This window comes from Sminthopsis crassicaudata, chromosome 3, assembly GCF_048593235.1.
Source record: "Sminthopsis crassicaudata isolate SCR6 chromosome 3, ASM4859323v1, whole genome shotgun sequence".
In the NCBI taxonomy this organism is placed as follows: Eukaryota; Metazoa; Chordata; class Mammalia; order Dasyuromorphia; family Dasyuridae; genus Sminthopsis; species Sminthopsis crassicaudata.
Window position 1 is genome coordinate 490,201,543 of NC_133619.1, and position 22,013 is coordinate 490,223,555.

At 36.6% G+C, this 22,013-nt stretch overlaps 1 protein-coding gene across 2 annotated transcripts in view; it reads right to left on the minus strand.

The window, feature by feature from the left end:
- JAM3 (junctional adhesion molecule 3) overlaps positions 1–13,392 on the minus strand; it is an 80,672-nt gene extending 67,280 nt beyond the window's left edge. Inside the window, exons 1-2 of one of the 2 annotated variants that reach the window (XM_074303754.1) lie at positions 13,225–13,392; positions 7,505–7,657 (exon numbers count right to left, since the gene is read on the minus strand). In XM_074303754.1, the coding sequence (XP_074159855.1) occupies positions 7,505–7,604 (100 nt within the window). In that variant the 5' untranslated portion in view covers positions 7,605–7,657; positions 13,225–13,392. The remainder of the gene's footprint in view (positions 1–7,504; positions 7,658–13,224) is intronic. The other variant, XM_074303755.1, reaches the window with a different exon arrangement.
- Between the last annotated feature and the right edge of the window lie 8,621 nt (positions 13,393–22,013).

Below are 22,013 nucleotides of genomic sequence, written 5' to 3' on the forward strand. Positions count from 1 at the left end.
AACAAGTTAGAACTCAAGGTTCTACACTCCCATGAGGGCTTCCATCGATGGTCAAAATTATTTCTTTCAACATCTATAGATCTCAATTAATTCAATGGCAAGGAGTCTTAGAAACAAAGTCAGTCATGATATTAGACCTACAAAATACCAAAGCTTTGGCTAATTCCAAAAGATAGATTCATTTCAATATGTTTGAAAAATGAGAGGCCACTAGCCTTAGATGATACATTTTATTTTAAGAGCTGCAATATGATAAAAATGACTTTTCTTTTCTTTCATTGATTTATTCCCCTTCTCTGCAACATGGGAGAATAAAATTATATTCCCTTATTGTCCTAACTCTCTGAACTTTAACTGGCACAGTGATCTCAGGGCCTAAAAATATCCCTTTATCTTATCAGATGCTGTTTGGTTGGATCAAGGAAATATTGCTACCCCCCTAAGGTGCCTATATCTTTGAAAAAGGAAAAGTTCTGTCAAGCCACATGGAATTTTTCCTTCTTTACCCCATGCATACTCAATAACTATTTAAGTAATATATTGTTTATTTTTTATGTAAACCCATTAGCTTACATTGGCAAATGCTTTACTTAAATTTCTGCAGGAATTTCCACTTGACCCCTCAAGTATTCAAGGTTTGCTAGGTTAGCCATGAAAATTTCTTCCAGGCTTAAGAGGTCTAATCTTTTCCCAAAAATATTGTTTGGCCACTTTTGAATCCTAAGAATGTAAAACAGAAATGTTGAGCTGTTTTTACTTCTTTCTCCTGAAACCTAAAACTAGCATTTCATTTTATTATAGAAATTCAGCAGGAGAGCAACCAGAACTTCAGATTAATCTTCTTCCTATTTAGAAAATAATGTATACTAACCTGCTAACTCATCAAAATCATTTTTAAGTGACTCTTCTACACAGGATTGTCTAAAGGTGAGTTTATAAACTCAGGAGTATCAAAATACTATTCAACTTGAGAAAAAAATTCTCATTAGAATAGAGGTATCAAATATCTAGCAGGTATATTGTGCAGCCTAAAGCAGACTAGAATATAATTGGGAATATATAATAAAATAAATACAAATTCAATAGAACATAAATAATGCTTGGCTGTGTTTTTTAAAGTCGAAGATGTGGCTTCCAGAATCGTTATATACAGTCCAGTGGCCCAGAATCCTTAAACAACTTGTGAGTGACTCATTCCTAGAGCCATATATAAAGCAAGCACAACAGCAAACTGAGTTATTCAAATTTGAGCAAAGGAGGCTAATTGTTTGAGGGGACTGATCTGTAATAGAGAACAAGACGGGGAGTAAACGTGAAAAGGAAAAAAACTCCTCTTTATCTCACCTACTATGGCAATGAAGCTATTGGACTAGTAAGAGATATCGCAACCAGCAAGGATCAGAAACATTCAAGGAACAGAGTATCATTCTGGAGATGTAGCTTCAAGGCATTAATTAGAAAATGATTTATGTTTCATAGAAAATATATTAATAAAATTATTTTTAAAGGAGACAGAGCATCCCAGCATTCCAGATTGAATATCACGAATAAATGAGAAGAGGCAGAACACATAAGGCATTGAACCATACCCTAAAGGAGCTAAAAAGATAAATATCATCTTCAAAGAGCTTATAATGTGGTAAGAAAGATTACACATGAAGGTAAATAACTATAATGCAAAATAAATTGTGACAAATATTTAACAGATGCCAAGTATTCTGGGTATTCTGAGAGATCACTTCTGGCTTGGAGAAAGAATCAAAGAGATTTTGGAAAACTCTATGGAAGAAACAGCATCTAAACTGGGTCTTCATGATAGATAAAACATTCCAAATGGATGCTAAAATTCCTGGAAGAGTTGAATGAGCAAAGTTATAAATAAAAGGTGTGATTTATGTAACATTCATAAAATAGAAAAATAGCACAGTTTATCTAGAAAACAGAAAAAATATATAAAAGGCATTAATGTGAATTAAATGTAGAAAAGCAGGTTGCTTATCTAGGTTGTTGAGAACATTAAAAGTCTAATGCCTGAACTTTATTCATAAACAATAGACTAGCACTGACATTTTGGGCAATAGAGTGACAAAAAACAAAAGATCACAACAGATAGATTATGCAGGATGAATTAAGAGTGTGGAGAAGAAAAGACTGGTCAAGAAGTTACTGCAATTATTGAGGAAAGAAATACAGGGATTAGACTGAGGCAGTGAGTATTCAGAAGTATAGAGAGGGTGGAAGCAATAGATATCAATAGGACAATATATGCACAGGGGATCATGAATAAACATCATGGTACAAAGGAAGGAGAGCAGGCTCTGAGTAAAAATCCCACTCCTAACACTTATTATAAGGTACTTAAAATTCCCTAAGCCTCATTTGTTTAGAAGGTGCGGAAGAATAACTTGAAAGGGGTTAGGGTACATAGCCTCTGGGGTCCCTGCCGATTCTGAACTATGACTGTATGAACATAAGCTAGATATCTTGAAGATGCTCAAAATATGTGAAATTATACAAAGCTAAAGAGAAAAAGATGAATAATATTCTAGAATCTAACTTCATATCCTCTCTGTCCTCCATGTATAGAAAGATTAAACAAGGTCCTGATCCTGTAATCTGGGAAGACAAATCCAGTGATTTTCCCGGATAGTGAGTCAATTTTTACAAGAAATCAAGAATTTTCAATCAAGCTCATCAAACGGTAATCTCTCTGCAGCTAAAACAGAAAAGGACAGTCACAAAGGTCAAAACTGGGGACCAAACTCCAGCTTAATATTCTTTCCCAAGCTTCATTAAAAGCTGCTTACAAATATATGAGAAAAAAAGGTGCTGATAACATGAAGGACTAGAAGCAACCAAACTTTTAACAGATTTTATTTATTTTGCATGTGCAAAAGTTACTTGACAACAAGGACAGAGAACAGAAAAGCTGTGAGTTAAGGAGAGAATTAAACATACTCCTCCTCAAAGAAGTTTCCTGACTGATCTCACTCATAAGAATATTTTGGTATAATCTGAAAACAGCATGTGGGATATTAACCATAGGGCAATGATGGGAGAAAATATTTGTACTGGCTTCAGTGAAACCCAACCTATCCTTCTTAACCCCCAGACAATGTTATAAAACAGATCTTGGAGTCTTTTGTAGAGGCTTGTTCTCTCTGAACCACTGCCTTAGCTTAAGGGAAAAGAAAAGATCAACATCTATTATAAACAAAAATCTAGGTAGACGGATGAGGAATTCAGACTCTAAAACTGCCTGGAATTTCATCTCTATTTCTGTTTCTCATCTGCCTCAATCCTGACCCCCTGGAGACTTACTAGTTTAAAATGAAATACTTTCCAAAAATCCCTTAGCTTGTTTTCTTAAAAATTACACGCATACTGCACTTTTTAATTTAAATTTGACTCTTAATTCTCTGATCTACCTTTAGAAAGGGATATAAATTGGGAAAATAGAAAATTTGACCACATATTTGACATAAACTGTCACTTCTCCTGTTAAGCATGGAGCAAGCTCAGTTTAAAAGATAGTATAAAAAGAATAATTAGAAACTCAACTATTTTATACTGCTTCAAATGTAAAGAGTACTATTTGCAGAAGCAGCTTTAGGAAAAATCATTCCTAACCTAATACCAACTTGAGATGCTATGCTTTAGAAATATACAGCTTCAGTCCTGGCCCCTATCATTCCAATAAAGTACCAATTTTCTACCTTCACTGGGAGAATGAAAATTGGATACAGCTAGAAGTGAAAAAGGATTACCATCAAATTAGTCATCTGCCCTTTTATTTACAATTAACAAGTAGAGAAAATGCTTCCAAATATTTACTCTAAAGTCACACTAAGGATAAGGAACTGAATTCTGTTCATCTAATTTTAAATGTTATTCTCAAATTTGAACTGATTAAGTTGTCCTCCTCTCCCCCTCAAAAAAAAAAAAAGCTCATATGCAAAGAACATTGTAACTGCATTTTACAGATAGAAGTCATGCAAATGCTCCTTGAATCACTCTTTTCATCACAACTTATTTTTGTACTTTTAAAAGCACTTGATTGGTCCTGATAACTATTCAATCAAATTAAATTATCCAGTAGGAAACGTAAAAATAAAGGAATGTAGATGTTTTCATGGTAAGTAGTACGAAAAAGTAGATTTTAAATTACTTTCAAATGACTCGAATTAAAAGCCAATGCCATTTTTCTAAAGTCTAATAGTAAAAGATGTTTCTATACAGCTGGGAAATCAGATTTGGTGCTGGAAAATCCCCAAAAGACTTAATTTCTATGGGACCATACATCTTCCCATCTAAATGGGAAGGTACAAGTAAGTGGAGTTTTCCAAAGAGATGGTAGGTGGTTTTGATCCTCAAAGTGCATCTATCCATCTGAGGTTTTCAGTAAACCAATTTTTCATTCTAAAGACTGTGCCTAGGCAGCAGCTAGGCAAAGGATCTGGAGTTAGGAAGTGTGATCCTAGAAGTCCCTTGACCTCTATGTGCCACAGTATTCTTATCTATAAAATGGACATCACCACCTATTTTTCAGGATTGCTCAGGATTTTGAAGATCAAATGAGATGTGTGTTAAATGCTTAACACATTTGGCACACAGTATATGCTATGTACATTTCAATTGTTGTTGTTATTATTTTTACTATTTTTAAGTCAGCCTATAGCGCCAAAGCCCAGGCTGCTCCTGTGTTTTACTTCTTCAAAACTTGTAGAATTGCTACCTATTGTTCCAGTCAGTGCCCTAGCTAGAACATCTAAAGTTCTTTCCCAGATCTAAAACACTGAAGCAGAGATGATGGCAAATTCTTTGGATTACATGTAATCAAGAAAGATTGTCTCACATAACTAACCATTTTCTAAAAATATCACTAAATAATGAGAATTTTTAGGTACTTTTGGAAATGCATCATATAATTGCAATGACAAATCTTAGTCCCAAAGAAGAGATGATGAAAACACTTTTATACTCTCAGAAGAGAATTGGATGACTACAGATCCAGAATGTTGAATATCCTGTCAGATATGGTCCCCATATTTTGTTTTTGCTTAATTGTTTTTCCTTGTCACAAAGGAGAGTTCAATGAGTCTGAGAGTATAATGGGAGATGACTGTAATGTGCAAAACAAAAGAAACCAATAAAACTTTTTTTAATAAAATAAAAAAAAGTATTATCATTTTCCCTTAGGGCCTAAAATTTTTCTTAAACCAATACATATCAATCACTGTTAATATTAACAACTTCTCTATTAATTATTAATTAGTTATTAGTTATTAATCTTTCTCTAAGTACTGATTAAGTGTCTACCATGTAAAGGAATTGTGCTAAGCACTAGAGTATCCAAAAAAATATCATTCATATATATATATATATATATATATAAAATATAAAAATATTTTTGCTGGGGCTGGAAAAAATCTCGGAAACCAGGAAAGATTTTCCTCATGAGCAAAAGGGAACTTACAATTTTTGAATTAAGAAATAAAAATTATTAATAATTATGTGAGAAATTGTTCAAATTTTTTAATCAAAGAAAAATGTCAAAATAATATCTAAAAATGCTACAAAATGATAAAAATTCACTATTTTGTGAATTTTGTTATCAATACAATTATAAACTGGTGTGTTTGGAAAACAATCTCAAAATATTCAACCACAAAAATGATAATATTGTTTGCCTTGGCAATTCAATACTACAACTATATTCTAAAACGTCATTAAAAAAAAAAAAAACAAATACATCTATCTATCTATTCAAAGCTTTTCTAACAAAAAACAATGAGAAATGGATGAATTAAAAAACAGCAACACAAAAGCAGAGTGAAGACAGAGGTAGGGCCAGTTTCATAGTCAGAAAGACCTAGGTTTTGTCTATGTATCATACTGGCTCCAATCAAAACACCTAAACTTCTCACTTGTTCTCCACAAATCTTAAGTTGCAGGGAAAGGACCTATGATAGAGAGTGTTTCCCATACATATGAAGTTTCCATTCCTGTCCGTTCCATATCCATCTTGTTAAGGCTATAATTATAAAGGATAATTTAAAAAAAAACAACACAAAAAACACAGAAAAATCAACATAAACTTATTTAAAATAAATTAAGAAGTTTAAGAACAACATATACTCTAACTACAATTAATTTTTTAATGGCAATGACAATTTAGAGAAAACTGAAAATAGCAAACAAAATTGTTATTGTTCTTATTTTAAGATGTATGTTATTAATAAAAATATAATTTGAATTTTGAAGTTGTATTGGGAGTTACTTTCTTTTGATTTTATTATTATTATTTTGCTGAGGAAATTGTGACTTGCCCAGGGTCACACAGCCAGGAAGTGTTAAGTGTCCAAGACCAGATTTGAACTCAGATCTTCCTGACTTCAGGGCTGGTGCTCTATCTACTGTACCACTTAGCTACCTCTGATTTTATTATTATTAATAATATTATTATTTACTGAAAATACTGCTTATTTAAAACTACAAATTTTTCTTTTCTAAGCTCCACCCCTCAATCTCCAACTGTCTTTTGAAACATTCCAGCATCACCCAAAATAACCAAGCTTATCATCTTTCAAATTAAAAAAAAGCTATTTCTCTAGCTTTCCCTGTTTATTTTAATAATCCCCTAGTATCTCAATCAACCAGAAATGAAACTGTAAATTTTTTTTCTTCTCTTTAGCTACATACAGTCCTACTTCATAACGTCTGAAAAGCTATTCCATTATACTACTGCTGCCATCCTAGTCCAGGTGATTACGACTACACGCCTGAACTAGTCAACAATCTCTTATTTGATCCCTTGGTTTCCAAAGCTTTCCCCCTTCCAATTTGACCTGCATACCTGTATGTAAGGGTGGGGATTCCAATCCCACTCAAATTAACCAAAGGGAAAGAGGATGCTTCTTCACACTAATGGTTCTTGCTACCTGATTAAAAAGTAGGAAATGTGGGAGTAGCCTCACAAGGGAGCATCTCCCTCTCTCTCTGTCAAATGAAGACAAATAATAGCATTTACTTTATAGGGTTATTGAGGGGATCAAATGAAATAATCATATGAAGTAATCTGCAAATCTTAAAGTGCTACATAAACACGTGCAATTATGATTATAGTTATTACTTTTTTCTTCTATCAAGCCATTCAATAGGATATGGGGACTGTGTGTGATACTTACAGTATCCTTCCATTTTCCTTCCCCAATGACTATCTCTCTCTACCAGGAACATTGGACTTTCTATCATGCATCCCCAAAGATGCTCCTCATATTCCAAGAGGAGAAAAAAAGATGTTAATCTGTGGAATCTGGCAAGGCTGGCCAGATTTGAGGATGTGAGCCCTCTCTATACCAAGCAAACAGATTCTTTCATTCCATCTGCTACATACTAGAACCTAGACATTAAGGCAGCTAGATACTTGATGGATTAAAGTTCTATACATAAGATCTGAGTTCAAACCCTGCCTCAGACACTTGTTAGTGTGAGACTTACTTACCTTTTCTGTACCTCAATTTCCTCATAAATGAAGGTTTAGACTTGATAACCTCCAATGCTTCTTCTAGTTCTAAATCTAGGGTTCTATAATATCTTGTCATCTATCCTGGTATGGTGTATGTACCACATTTTCTCCCCAAAGTAGGCTTCACATCTATTAGGGAACAATCAAAATAATATGACCATTGTTAATGGGAGACATAAGAATCTATATCCCTACAACTCAACTCAATCCTAGACTATAAGTTCTTAACATTTTGTATGTCATGGATCCCTTTGAGATCTTATGAACTCCTTTTCCTAATATTTTTAAGCAATGTAAAATACATAGGATTACAAAGAAAACTAATTATACTAAAATACAGTTATCAAAATGTTTAAAAAAAAACAAATAAAAAACCCAGGTTTATAAATCCTGGGTTAAAAACTTCTAGTGTAGAACATGGAATCCCACATGTGCTGTAACTTTTTTAAGGAATATAAATTCCTCTGGCAGTGGGACTCTTCTCAGTTCAGTTTTTATATTCCCAGTGCCAAATATGCTTATCACAGAGAAAGAACTTAATACTTGTTTAGTAACTGATTATTACATATGCAACCAGATTAAGAGTTCTAAAACACTCCTTTGATCACATAATTTCTCTGTTTCAAAGCTTTATAGAAATGAGAATATTCTTATGAGTACTGTTTTTCAACAGCTACCCATCACTTACAGGGTAGCAAACAAAATCAGTCACTGGAGTACCTCTTCAATCTGACCTCAGCACTCTTAATATCTCATACCCCACCCATGCAAATTCTCTATTATAGCTAAACAGTCACTTGATCCCTAAGTACATGTGCATTCCCAGTCCCATTTTTTAAAACTTATGCTGATTTCCCTTTCTTGATAGAGTTTTTCTTTCTGAATTTTTCTTCATCCTAATTATACTTCCAGTCCTAAGTCAAAAGTTCTATCTCCTCTATGAGCATTCCATCCCATAAAGAACTTCTCTCTGTTCTGAATTTCTATGGATCTTGCATGCTGCAATTACATCTATATGTATCTGTCTTTCCAACTAGAATATAAATTTGAAGGCAGGAAGTGTACTTTTTAACTCTTTTTATGCCCCATAGGAATCCCATGTTAGGCACTCTGCATAGTGCGTTCCATTCAAATATTTGCTTGTTGATTAAATAATCCAGCACCTTGGCAGTAACACTTGAAGAACAAGAACCAACCTAAAAGAGCAGCTGTTTTAATACTTGGTTAGTATCTGTCGTCCTCAGGACATCTGTGCTTTATCCTAAAGCCTTAACAAAGTTTCCTTAGAGATATATCCTGTAAGGAAGCTTATATAGGGCAGGAAAAAGCGATAAGGATGCATTAGCTGAGAGTTCACATCAGGAAACATCTTTGAGAGGGAATGGAGCCCTTTCCCAAGTAATTTCTCACCAAAGGAAGTCAAGTTGACCTTTGTCTTCTTATCACTTAGGATTGAAAAAAAATAAAAAAATCCACCAACTGCTTCCCTCTAGGACGTGTTCTCTACCAATTTCCCAGCAAACAATCCAATGAAAATGCCACAGTTGGCCATTTTGCTGTTTTTCTGTCATCCAAAAGCCAGTGACAACTAATCTTTCATTAAATGACTCAGAAAGAACACAAGATCAAATAACTGAACTCCAAATTAGCCCCACCCTCTCTGACAGTGACTGACTGACAGCAGACAAAAACAGGCATTTTTTTAATTTGCTGGCAGATTAAAGTGAACTCTTAAAATTTCCTTAACCATTTAGAAAGCAAACTAACTAGTGAGGGGGAAAAGTAAAAACCTCTCAATATTCTATCTTCTATTCGTCAATGTAATATAAATGTTGAGACAAACTGTGCTAATTATCTTTATGCTCAGAAACCATACACTAAAAGTGCTTTAATTTCAGAGCTTATTTCGAAGTGAAGAAACAATTTACTATTTGTAAAACAAGTTTGATAAATAGGTTGAAGCTAATCAAGTCTGTATTTGATTTGCAATGTGCTATGAAAAAAAGATAGAAGATATAATTTCTACATTTGAATTCCTAATCCAATATATCAAATAACTAGAGAGCAATACAAAGCAGTATATGAGTAAGCATTATTCTATGTGGCAGAGACTTTACAAGCTAGTAAAATTCAAAGCAGGAAAAAAAACAACAACAATGTACATTGTTCAAAGATGACTATGAGAAAGTCGTATTTGGTCAGGATAGAACTTTTGCAGCAAGAAATATATTCTCTATATGCACACATGTAACCAAGAAAAATTTTACGTGACCTCAGTTAATTTTTTAAAAGTCTGGAAACTTTTCTCCTGTCATCAGAAAAATTGTATTTTAACTTCATTTAGCCTAAGAATAATCAGTAATCATTTTTTTAAGATTTGAGGACACAAAGATAAACAGTTAAAAGATTTGATATTGGGAAATATAATATGAAACATGTTATTGCTATATAATTCCCTTTAAAAGAATATCAGTCCTAAGGACTAATTTGCAGAGTTTTTATATATAATAGTCAGCCATAAAAAGTAGCAAACAGGCAATGGATCTCCATATAAAATATCACAGCACTTACTGTCTTTGTTAAATGGGTGTGAAGGAATGTGCTGCTTAGTAAATTCACTTTCAGGCATCTCTCTATTCACTGGTGAAGCCATTTGTATGTACAGTCAAACACTCAGAGGTTAGGTACAGAATATCCTAACTTGCATTCTGATCAAGTGGTATCACAATCATTTTGCCTGATAGTCAACAGATCTAAAAAAGGGAAGTCCAGTTCAGAACTAGGACATACATATCCAAAAGACTCCTGGATGTATTCAGTCTGTGCATCCATGAGCCCCAGCACATGCAAATCCCCACATTTTTCTTTCTTTTAAATTCCACTTATGCTTGAAAAGAAATTCAAAGCACTTATGTGAAAGGAATTTACGGATATCATATTCTCTGGCAACAGCTGTAGGCTGGTTGTACCAAATCCACAGCTCTTCTGTTACATTCTGTGGCCTCATCAGACAGCATTAGCTTGATATAAGTTTGAAAATGTATAGAACCAACTCTGCCTGATTATCTGTGAGGTAAGTTCATAAAGCTGGAAAAAAAAGATATGTTTGACATTTCCCTCTAGATATAATGCATCATAGTAATTACTTTCAAGCAAAGATCTCAGCTAAGCATTCAGTTTCTCTTATCCAAAGCACTCAAGAACAGTTGACCACAAACAAGTCATTTCAGGAATGGACAGCTGACCTGAAGTTATGGTCTGCTTTCAAAGCAGATGGATTTTATTTTTCTCCAAAAAAAAAAAAAAAAAAAAAAGTTCAAGTATGGTGATGATCTCGCCTGCTGACAAAGAATCATAGAATTTGAGCTAGAAGGAACCTTAAGGACCATCTGACCCAAGGCCCTCATCTTCAACTCTACTATAGCTACACAGAACTAAAAGTCAGTCACAAAGAAAAGTAAGGGAAGCCAGCCACTCCCCAAAAGCCCTCTTTAAGAATCTAAACAAATGCTGAGAATAGGATTTAGGATGCAGAATGAGTTTTGGTTTTTTCCTGAAAATCTTGAATTTGTAGATTAAATTAAGCTTCAATACATAAATTGTCTTGTTCCAGAGAGATATGTATGGCTATTGTTTTAATTCTGAATGAAACACTTTTTATCTAGGACATCAAAAGATTTAAAAAAAAAGCCACCGCTATATTATTTTTTTTAAAACAGTACATGGCAAAACATCTGTAAATCTGAATTGTAGTTGTAACTAGCTTAATAAAGGAATATATTATACATAAAATCACAAGCACCTAGCAGTTGACTTGGTTTAGCTGATTTTATATCTTTATTGTCTGGCAAAGATATCTTATTTAACACATGCACTTGAAAATTCTCAAATCTGATATCCAAAGACTACTATTGACATGTTTCTAAGTCCATGAACAAGGATGGTATGTTTTAATGTCTTTACATATGATAAAGACAATGAACAACAGTGATTATAAACAAAATGAGAAATAGTCACCAAGCCCCTGTGATTCATGAAAAAAACTTAAAGGATAAGAGACCATATGCTGAACAAAAACACCCAATTAGAAAATTTTAACTATTCTCTAAAAGTGCCAGTGCGCGGACATCAGTGATTATTTCCATTTCTTGGGATTCTGTTCTTTTCTTCAAGACAGATAAATCACAATCTTGGTTAAGGAAAACCACAAAGAGAAGCCTTCTGGAAGATAGCACAAGACTTGAGTATGTAAAATCTTCAAAGCTCTTCTAACAAATGACCCAAGTGAAACTCGTTCCTGAACAGAATTAGCAAATGTTTCTGCAATAAAAGCTGCAAACTTTCCTGCGGACTGGTCCCTACAACAATAGGCAGTTGTTCCTCTGAGTGAATGGGCCTCAGTGTCAGCTTAGCACCACAGTAAGGAGCTGGACATTCCTGACACCCTTGTCCCCTGCCTAACCTAGGATTACTTCTCCTTTCCAATTCTTTTCTGTTTTTTTGGAAGCCAACAGACGATGGATACGGCTATCATCTAAATCCCTAAACATTATGACCCCAAAGTCTTGTTTTAATTTAGCTTCTTCCTACATCATTTTTCATCATATCTATAAATCCTTTTATATCTAAGTAAATTTCTACAGCCAATCAAAAACGATGTCCCTCTTCAAAAAAAAGTGACTTCTTGTTTCTGCAGGTGCTTATCAGGAATCTTTGTGGGATGGGGAGGTGGAGGGGAGGCAGTGCTGGTGACCAAGAAGATAAGTAATCAAGTTTGGGAATCTTAACGCAGAGGGAAAGGACCCAGAGCCTGGAGCAAGTGGAGCTCTGGTACTCCGGGCAGAGCTCTCCCCTGGCCCCCAAGTCCTCCAAGATGGCAGGACAAATGTTGGGCTCTTCTATTTCTAGGCTCACATAAGAGTGTTATGTAAAAAGTTTTGTGATACAAAGCGTGTACGTATGGGGCTTTACACAAAGTGCATCTAGAAAGAAACTCTGAGCTGCGGCTCGTCTATCTGGAGAAGACTACAGCCAGCCCATGTGCACGCCCGCATATGTAAACTTTTACACGCACCGAAGGGCTTCTGTATCTCACCGACTACCCACAGAACAGCCCGCAGTTCGCCTCCCGAGGAGGATGAGATGGGTCTCCCAAAGCTGCCTCGGGCTCGGCGGGCTGCTCTCAGAGGTACGCAGGAGTCGGTATACAGTACGGCACAGCGGACTTGTGCTACCCGGGGTCCTCTCTCACCGACGAAGGGGCCTCCTTCTCCGCGGGCCCCAACTCCCCCTCAGCTCTAACTCCCCCCCCCCTTCCTACCACCCGGAGCATCTCCCACCGGGCGCCCCGGCCCCAGCCCTCAGCCTCCCCACCCGCTCCCCGCCCCCACACCCGCCGGGGGTCCCCTCCCTCCCCTGCCCCGAACCCGGCTCGGCTCCTCGCGCCCGCCCCGGGGAAGGAGACTGCGGGATCCACGCGGCGCCCATTGGACGCGCGCGCGGACCGTCGCTCTGTCCGGGATCGTTGTTCCCTCCCGGGCCGTTGGCGTGTTTTTTCCGTTCCGTTATCCTCATCCCCGAGCCGCCCCGGCCCGCTCCGCTCCCGTCCCCCTCCTCCTCGGCCCTCACCTTCCCTCCTCCCTCGCCCCCCTCCCCTCAGACCCGGCTCTCCCTCCGCCTGGAACGCCGGGACTCACTCCGCACAAACAGCAGCAGGACGAGCAGAGACGGCCCGGGGCAGAGGCGAAGGGGCAGCCGCCGGCTCAGCGCCATGTCGAGGGCTACAAACCGAGGGACCTCCGGAGCCGAGCCACGGCTCCTGTGAGGAGTCGCTTCTGCCCTGCGCCTGCGCCCAGCCCGCCCCTAGAGCCGATCGACCCGCCCCCGACTGCCATAGCGACCGTAGGACCCAGCAGCGCCGTCTCCGAGGTAACGGGAGATGCTGGAGTCTGGTTACTATGGAATCAGGGATGCTCTCAACCCGGGCCCAGGGGAAGCCTTTTCTGTGGAGTTGGAAGAGAAGAGTAGAAGGCAGGATCCACGTTTAAGAGGGGACGTGTAACCATAGATACTGGAAGAATCTAGATGCCGCGGAACTGGGAAGGGAGGAGACAAACTTCAGAAGCTCAAGCATGCAATTATGCAAACGTCTATAGGTTCCGGAATCCCCTTAAGTACGCAGTATAACCCAGCTAGGAGGAAAGAGTAAGAAATTTAATCTAAAAGCACGAGTAAGCAGAGAATGCCAGAGTACCTCAAAAACTGAACAAAGTTTCACCAAGATTGTTGGGGAAACCTATAAATTGTTCCATTTTGTCTACAATGAGTAGGAGATTAGAGCACGTGATCTGAAGTAATTTCTAACATTTAACCTAAGTCATTTCATCGTGGCAGGAGATATGAGTGCAAATATATCTTTAAAAGTTAATGTACATGTATTGGTCAACCTGCCATGGGGGGGGAGGGGAAAATTAGAACAAAGGGGTTTGACAATTGTCAGTGTTGTAAAATTACCCAGGCATAGATCTGGTAAATAAAAATTATAATTTAAAAAAAATTTATATATATATATGTAACATGTATTGGTCAACCTGCCATCTAGGGAAAGGGGGTGGGGGAAAGGAGGGGAAAAATTGGAACAAAAGACTTGGCAGTTGTCAGTGCTGTAAAATTACCCATGCATATATCTTGTAAATAAAAAACTATAATTTAAAAAAAAGAAAGTTAATGTATATATATTGAATTACTTGCCATCTAGGGGAGAGAGTGGGGTAAAGGGGGAGGAAATTTAGAGCACAAGGTTTTGCAAGGGTGAATGCTAAAAAATTATCCATGCATATGTTTTGAAAATAAAAATAAAAAAGAAAGTTAATATATAAGAGAATTAAATGCTCCTATTTAATTAAAAAATTAGAAGCATTAAATATCTGTAACATTATAGAATTTTAGAGTCCATAAAATATAAACTACATAAGGGCAGTAGCTGTTTTACCTTTGTCTGTGTGTCCCCATTGGCTGGTATGACATCCAGGACATAGTAGGCATTTAATAAATTCTTGTTGGAGTATTTTCCATGATAGAACAAATACATCATTGATAGAAATTTTATATAATCAATAAAAGATTTGACGTAAACAATCTGACATTTGAAAATACAAAACTTTAAGCGAGAAGCCGGTGAAGATAGGATGTTAAAAAAGCAAATGCAAAAGGTATGTGAAGACAAGTGGAGATGATCAGGAGTGAGGGGATAAAAAGAAAGTAGAATAGAAGATATACCAGAAGATACAAAGGTACTGAAATCAATGTCATAATACTTTCATGAAATTATCATTTGGAAATCGCTAACATTAAAAACAAATCCAATACTTCAATAGTCTAGAAATGAACAAAATGTATAGTAACTGCAAAATTCTGAATAACTTTCCTCCAAAATATTAAAATCATAATACAAACTCCATTTTAGAATAAGTTGTATTTTAATTTTCATTATACTAACAATTTTTTTAGTCACTCTGAATGTCTGTCTCCTTTTCAACTTGGTCTTCCCAGAGGTGCCAAATGTGACAGTTTCTGGATAATTTAATCATTTCATTAATAAGGAGAGCACATTTAGCACGTTTATTAATAAGAAGATGGTCATTTGGTTGTTTTTCTAATACCAAAGACTTCTAAAGGTGGTAGGCTCACAGTTTATATGCCCTTCAAAGCAGAGGTGTTGCAGAGGGATGGCAAAGAACTCAGATTGGTTAACATATTGAGAGGGCGTGGGCTATATTAAAATGAAGGTCACTCAAATCTAGATCAGTATGGGCAATCGGGAATTAACCTTTCCTAGACCACAGCAAAAACCGGGAGCAAGAACCTAAACTTAGAGTTATTTTACTATCTGATTAGATTTTGGCCTGGGAAAATCGCTTAAGATTTCCCAAACAGATTAGTTTCTGAATAAGGAAATAAAAAAGAGGAAAAAAATCTTGGTTCTGATTATTGTATCAGGACATTGGTCCTATTAAATTTAAGAAATATTCATTGGTGAAAAATTATCCTTGAATATGTTTTGAAAATAAAAAGCTTCAATTTTTAAAAAATGAATGTTGAAAACAAGAAAAAAAAAAGAATAAAAGAAATATCCATTTCTCACACAAAATAATCTTTCAAAGGCTTAGACAGAAACTTAAATCTCTCATTTCTTCCAGGATAAAATATAAACTTCCAGTATAAAATAAATTTACATGTTTGGAATCTTATCTTTCCAGCCATATTTCACATTCTTCAGCAGTTATAAGTGGCATTTTAACTTAGATCTTCCTGACTGTAGGTTTAGCACTCTTTATCTGCTGTACCATCTAGCTATTTCTGAACATGGCATTACTACATCAATGCAAATATAAATTTACAGAAAAATGAAACTCAATACTGCATAGTAAATGGTCAGGTTTAACCATGGAGAAGAACTTAGAAAAAACACTATGATCCCCTTTGTAGAGATGGGAAACTACAGGTTTATAATGTTACCTTTACTGTTGGACAAGGTTAAGGGATTGGTCCTGCTTAACTGCTTTTTATTTTTAAACCTTTGCTATAAGGAATAGTTTTCTTAAGGATGAAAAATATATTGGCAAAGATGATGTTTAAAAAATTAATTTTTTTAAAGCTTTAATCATGACCCAGAAAGAGATCTTGAAATATCTCTATACAGTGTGATCAAAAACAATTATAATTTAAACTTGGTAAGACACTCCCTCTGAAAGATATGAAATATGGATCACTTATTATTCTGAAAGTTATCAGTAGGGAGATTTCTGAAGTGCTAAGAAGTTAAATGTCTTGCCTGGGCTACATAGCCAATATATGTCAAAGCAGGACTGTAATTCAGGTCCTCCCTATCCAAAGGCCAGCTCTTTATTCACTGTATCATGCTGCCTTTCATCAGATAGAAAAGGATCTATACAGTAAAATGAATTCATTGTTTTATATCCCTCATGATCTGGGGTCTGCTATCCATATTAAACCAATGTTGAGCTAATAGCTATAATACTTTGCTGTTATAGTCTGATCAATTTTAAAGAAACCTTGAAAACTAGATAATTCACTCTAGGTAATTGTATAGAGTTTTAGGAAATGGAATATATATATTTAATCATGATATCACAGAGAAATGATGTGTAACTGAGTCTGGTGAATAAAAGGAGAACCTTTACAGGGTCCTTCTACTGTGACATGACCACAAACATGGGATATTTTCAGAGGTCCTGAAAGCAGTTGTTTTACTATCTGTGCTTGGGCAATTGAGGAATTATGAAAATGGCATAAGGATTTGGTACAGGAGAAATATTCAGGGGAGTTGCATAAGAGATATTAAGATATGGATAAATTACTTTTCTACATCACTGGGTTCAGAAAATGATTCAATTGGTATAAAAAAAATCCTGAATAGAATAACAATTCATCTAAAGTTTACAAAGTACTTTACATATATTATGTTAATTAAAGCCTCTCATCACCTATGAACTAGGTGCTACAGATACTAATATTTCCATTTAATAGATAAAGCCATTAAGGCTCCTTCTCCACTGTCTACAAATATTCCCATGTCTTCCCTATCTTCAAAAAACCCTCATTTGATAATTTCCATCACCACTGCCATCTGATATTTCATTTGCCCTTTGTGGCTAAAGTCCTGGAAAAGGCCAAGTACAATAAAGGCCTCCACTTTTTCTTCTCTCACTTTCTCTAGCCAAGACCAGTAGTTTTCACCTTTGCAACATTTCTCAAGTACACTTCTTTCTTCTGACATTGCAGTCACTGATGCAGATCTTCAACATCTCATGCAAAAATCTCCTGGTAGGTCTGCTTCCTCAAGTCTCTCCTCAGTCCTGTGCAGACTCTATTGAGCCATTAAAGTGATTTTCATTCATCTACTTAAACTCCAGTGTTTCAATGTTGCCCCCAGGAGCAAATATAAAGTCCTCTATTTGGCATTCAAAGCCCTTTACAACCTAGATCCCTTCTACCTTCAGTCCTCTTATATTCTACTGCCCAACATGGAATTTTAAATCCAGCAACACTGGCCTCCTGGCTCTTCCACAAGCCTCTCCATCTCTTGGCTTTGGACATTTTCTCTGGCTCTCTCCATGCCTGTAATATTCTCCTTGTTTCCACTTATTAACTTCCTTGGCTTCCTTTAAATCCCAATTAATATCTTTTAAGGGAAGGCTTTCCCAACCCCTCAATTCCAGTGCCTTCCTCTATTAATTATTCCTTATTTATCCCAAATGGAGCTTGCTTTGTATATATTTGTTTACATGTTCCTCCTTTTAAACTGTAAGCTTTATGAGGTAAATGAGATACTTTTTTTTTGCCTCTCTTTGTATTCCCAGTGCTTAGTGTAATGCCTGAAACATAGTAGGAGCTTAATATTTATTGACTAATTGACAGAGGTTAAATGATTTCAACCCTGGCCACAAGGCCAGCATCTATTATAAGTTGGATTTGTAGCTTTGTCTGGCAAGAACAGGGCTCTGTCCATGACCTGATTCTTCTTCTATATTATATGAGTTTTGGGTTACCCGGCTCCCTGATCCCTCTCAAAATTAAAGAAACTGAGGAGTAAGAACAGAAGTAGATCTTAGGGATCATCTTACCTAGCCTCTTCATTTTACCTAAAAGGAAACAGGCTAGGACAGGTTAAATAATTTGCAAAGCCAGGAATCAAGCTGGAGCCTCTGACTTCTCTAAATGGACAAGTCTAGTGCACTTTCCACTTGGATTGGGTAACAGAAAGGAAGCACAAATTAAATTTTACATTCATTGACCAATTTCCTTTCCATCTGTCCTGATTTCTCCCAGATTCTGGGCTTGATAGACCATGTACTATTTTCTTGGTTGAAATGAACAACTTTAGCTGGGGAAGAAATGTGAGACAGTGTGTGACCATGCAGGGTGCTTAGAAACTGCTGTCTGTCCTCTCCAGCTAGATTTCCAACATTTAAATTAGTAAAATATTTCTGCCTGTTAAATTGCCATTCTTACTGGGGAACCATTTGAAATAAAGAACAAGATGACCAAAAGGAGTCACAATGAATATTAGACCAAGGCCAGAGGTCTCCAAGAGTGTGGATAGCAGGGTGCTCCTCTGTTAGAACATTGATTTTCAGGCATTAAATGCAGTCAGCATTTCATTATCAGTAATTGAGACAAGTTCCTGGAATAGAAGCCTGAGTTAACAATGCACCTGGACAAGATGGAGACACATTCAGCTGTGCCATGTTCAGCATCTTCTTATGATTTCATTGTTCTCTGGAGTGCTTCCAGCCCTGATCAGAACAAAATCAGTGCTCATTGAAGCCAGAAGTGAAGCTCTGTATGTGTATGATGAATGGGGGTGGGATGAAGGGGGAACGGCTTGGTCCTCTATCACTAAAGCATCTATACAAGTTTATGCCTAATGTGTGGCTCCCTAAAGAGCCAGACAGACATGCTCCTCAAAGAAGCACAGAGAACAAAGTATGCTTGATTCTGTGCTTAAACGGAAAGATTTCCTGTGCTTTTTAATGCACAGGAAAAAAAAATTACTGAGCTAGTTGGAAGATGGAGGAAGCTGACTTGTATTTTTTTCAGTGATTCTTACACACTAAAGATGACAGTAATCCTTCCACTTGTGACACAAAAGACTGCTAGGATGTGGACAAATTGATAGACTATTCCTACAGAACTTTGATAAGCCCAATGATCTTTCATATGGATTCTAACAGGTAGGTAGACCAGAATAAAATAACCCTTAGAATGAGGGATATGGGAGGTCTTCCACTCGACTGATTATTTGATCTTATAATAATATATGTAAAAAATAAATCAATAAATAATAGAACTATGGCTTTTAGTTAAGCCTTCTGAAATCAATAAGATTAGAAATTTAGGCTGTATTAAGCACTAACTGTGTGCCTGGCACTGGGGATACAATCACGAAGAAATCAGTCCCTACTGCCAAGAAATTTATGTTCTAATGGAGGAGAAAACAAGATCATATGAAGACACATGCAAACATAAATATGAAGTAAAAAATCCTAAAATAAATAGAAATATACAAATATATACAAAATAGATCAGTATAAGGTAATTTAGTAGGAAAGGTACTATGAGTTGCAATCAGGAAAAGACCATGCATTAAATGGTGCTGGAGCAGCAGCTTAAAAAAAGAGGGGAATTCTATGAGAAAGAGGTAAGGAGGAAGTGTTTTGTTTTGAGTTGAGGTTTGCCTTTGTTTTTTGCCTTTCTTTTTTTATCCCTAGTTATAGATGTGTCCTCCTAAAGGTTCAGAGAAGTTAGAAAGAATTCAAGGAAACTCTCTTGTGTCACGAAGCTTCATTAATGCAAAAAAGAAAAGCGGGCCAGACTCAGAAGAAGGTCCCCCTGAGATATAGCAAAGTAGCTGAGAAGTGGGAGAGCTTAGAAGGGGGATTTTTGGAGAGCCGCCAAGACGGCTGACAGATGGTCCGGAGAGGGAGGGAGTGGGTCCATGCCTTCGTTCAAGAGAGAGATGAGTAATAAGGTCAAAGGAATAGTCAGCAGATATGGCACCACGGTGCAGGAAAATAACCAGCTGAAAGGGGCATTTCCTTGCACCCTTGGGTGTTACAAGAGTATGTCACAAAACGCAAGTGCACAAAGGGACTATGAGTTAGGGGCCCTTGGGTGGGGAGGTCTCTGGAGTCCATGTGGGACTGCAGCAGACACTCAGGGGGATGGAGTGTCCCTCTGTGGACAAAGAGAAAGCCAGAGGGAGAGGAAGTAGATTGGGACCATTTGTAGGGCTATTTTTTTTTTTTTTAAGCAATAGGTTTTTTCAATATCCTTCGTTTTTCATTATCTAGATTCCTTCCTATATCCTTTCCCTTCCCTTTCCTCCCAGAGAGCCATCCTCTAAGTGAAAAATGAATATTCACTTTTGTTTTTTAACAACTATTTATTGTATTAGGACCAAGGTTTTTTCCCTTCTCAACTTCCCCAACCAGAAACCTATCAGTGAGGGAAATCTTCCCTAGGCCAAGATCTAATCAGACAGCAAAAGAAATTCTAAGTTGGACTAATGGGTGTATTCCAGCTCATTGTGTTGGTAGATTTATCCTCTAGATAGGAGTGACCTAAGTCACGTACCCTAAGACCTTCATTTTAATATAGCCCACACCTCTCATGTGTTAACCAATCTGAATTGATTGTCACCCCTCTGGAATACCATAAATTGTGAGTCCGGTATAGTCTAATATGTATTATTAGCCAAATGATAATCTTTATGGCCGTGTTAATAAAATTAATTGTTAAGTTGCCCAGAAACTGCCTTTGGAACCTTTTTAATTGCTACAGTTATAAACACACACAAAAATTATGAGGAAGAGAAAAAAATAGCAAAACCAATCAAAACTAATTAACACACACATATATAATATGCAATATTCCACACCTGTGATTTTCCCCTTCCCCTACAATTTCTCAAAGGATCGAGGGACGTTTCTTCTCTTAATTTTTCAGATAAGTGCTGGCAGAAATCTTGAGTCATAATAGAGACTAGGGCCAAAAAATGAAGCAAAATGTCTCCAGGCTAAGATGAAATCTGACTTTTGAATTCCTTCTTTAAAAAATCTATGTTCAGGTCTCAGATTCTATCTGATTTATAATTATAAAGCCCTAGTAATTGCTGCTTGATTTCTTTATCAGGTAATCAAGAGAATTGAATGTTATCCTCCATTCTTCCCAAATAGTCACAAGATTATATTTTTGGCATCTCTGCCAAAGAAATCCCAAAGAAATAAGTGGCATGGAGCCCCCTCCTTTTTTTCCTTACCCAGAAAATCCTTTGGATCTAAACATGCAAATAAACCTGAGCTAGCACAAAAGGATAAGCTAAGAGCTTAGCAAGCAAGTGAAAGGTTATTGTCTAGCCCTGACCCATATTCTTGTATTATTATGTATATGTGGTTGGCAACTAGCTTTCTGGTCTGACAGCAGCCTTATATGTAGAAGCTTTGATGGTGAGATATCAAAGGAAATAGGGACATAATAGAAATGTAGCCCGAAGTCCTAACAAATGTTCCCCAATGAAATCATTTAAATAAATTTGGGGTCTATTAATAACTCATGATCTGATCTATATACATCCCTATCTCCTTTTAAGGCTATGCCATTGTTTAAAACATACATACACATGCACAAACATGAAAAAGCCCCCCCTCACTTCATTAGGCCCTACTGTCCTATAAAGTTCCTCTCTTTCTCAGTCAAGCTCCTAGAAAAAAGTTCTCTACACTGGGTCTCTCATTCTTCAACAGCTTACATTCCAGGCCTGCAACTGAAGCTGTTCTCTCCAAAGTTACCAATGATTTTTTCATTGCCAAATATGATGCTTTTTTTCTCAGTCCTAATCCTCTTTTTCCTATCTTCTGCATTTTACACAACTGACCATGCTCTCCACATAGCTAATCTCTCT